At 35.4% G+C, this 1,197-nt stretch overlaps 1 protein-coding gene across 1 annotated transcript in view; it reads left to right on the top strand.

Moving 5' to 3' along the window:
- The window catches only part of LOC104490146 (1-phosphatidylinositol 4,5-bisphosphate phosphodiesterase zeta-1-like), a gene marked incomplete at its 3' end in the record, with an annotated part of 18,889 nt that extends 18,560 nt beyond the window's left edge, over nt 1-329 (top strand). The window contains exon 6 of the mRNA XM_010132396.1: nt 177-329. Coding sequence (XP_010130698.1) covers nt 177-329 — 153 coding nt within the window. The remainder of the gene's footprint in view (nt 1-176) is intronic.
- Between the last annotated feature and the right edge of the window lie 868 nt (nt 330-1,197).

Genomic DNA, 1,197 nt, shown 5'->3' with positions numbered 1-1,197 from the left:
TTTTACACCCCCCCCCCCCCCCTTAACTTCCTGAGGCTGCATTTTTTTTCCTCTTCAGTTGTGCTTCAGTAAAGGAAAATACAGATTACCAAGGGGACTTTTGTAAGATATTTTGGGAAATCAAGTAGTATTCTTTCTATTCATTAATAATAAAAGCTTTTAAATTATATTTCCAGGCATCTGACTATCCAGTTGTACTGTCTTTGGAGAACCACTGCAGCCCTGAGCAACAGGAAGTAATGGCAGAATGTTTACGAAGTATTCTAGGTGACAGACTTCTTACTTCAACAATTGGTGATACACCAGTGACTCACCTACCCTCTCCTGAGGTAATAATATTGCATTTTTCTCTGAGAAAGATAGGGGAAAAAAATCTGGGTGGTTTTTTTTTTCATCTTCTGAAACTGAATTTAGGAAGCTGCTCATGTGGTGTCTTAATCAGACTTCAGGTGGTAGCAGAAAAAAATAATTAAACAACACAAAAAAATCACATGGAAAGATAAAGAAAACAGGAAAAGCAAAAATGAATCTGTGGGTTGATATGGAAGTATTTGTTTAAAGGAAATGTGTTTTCAGTGCAATGCTGAAGCATGTATTTTTTCAAAGCTACTACCAATTTTGCAAAGGTTTAGGTCTTGCAGCTCACATTGATTCAGCTTCCAGTGCTTTGGATGCATTAAAAGTCTTATTTTATATACAAATACAGTCAAGTAAAGTTTGTGGTTTGCAGTTTATGTGGAAACATGGCAGCTGTAGCAAAATGTCTTGTTATTTTGAATCATACTTACCAGCACTGAGTAAACCTGCGTATCAAAAACTGAGTAGCAACACTGAAATTACTCTGATTTTTTTAAAGTAAACTATTACTTAATAGGAATTAAGATATCATAGTGTAGTTCATCTACAGTAGTCCTGTGTTGGAGATGTGGTAGTCTAAACACAGAAAATAGTATCCTCCTTTAAAGAGGAGCGATTTATACGCAAGGAATGACTTACCAAAGATTGTAGAACTAAGTACGACTCAATCTGAACTATGAATCTGAGAGCTATGCAAACACCTGATTAATTTAATTTTGGAAATTTCAAGTTATTGAAACATGGTGATATAATGAACAGCTTTAAAGTGTCTGTTGACCTGTAAAGTCAACATTTTGAGGTTAAAATGAAAAATCTCTCCTCTCCTCTCCTCTCCTCTCC

This window comes from Buceros rhinoceros, unplaced genomic scaffold, assembly GCF_000710305.1.
Source record: "Buceros rhinoceros silvestris isolate BGI_N320 unplaced genomic scaffold, ASM71030v1 scaffold8403, whole genome shotgun sequence".
Classification (NCBI taxonomy): Eukaryota; Metazoa; Chordata; class Aves; order Bucerotiformes; family Bucerotidae; genus Buceros; species Buceros rhinoceros.
The sequence above is the reverse complement of the archived record's forward strand: the minus strand, read 5'-3'. Positions and strand labels throughout refer to the sequence as shown.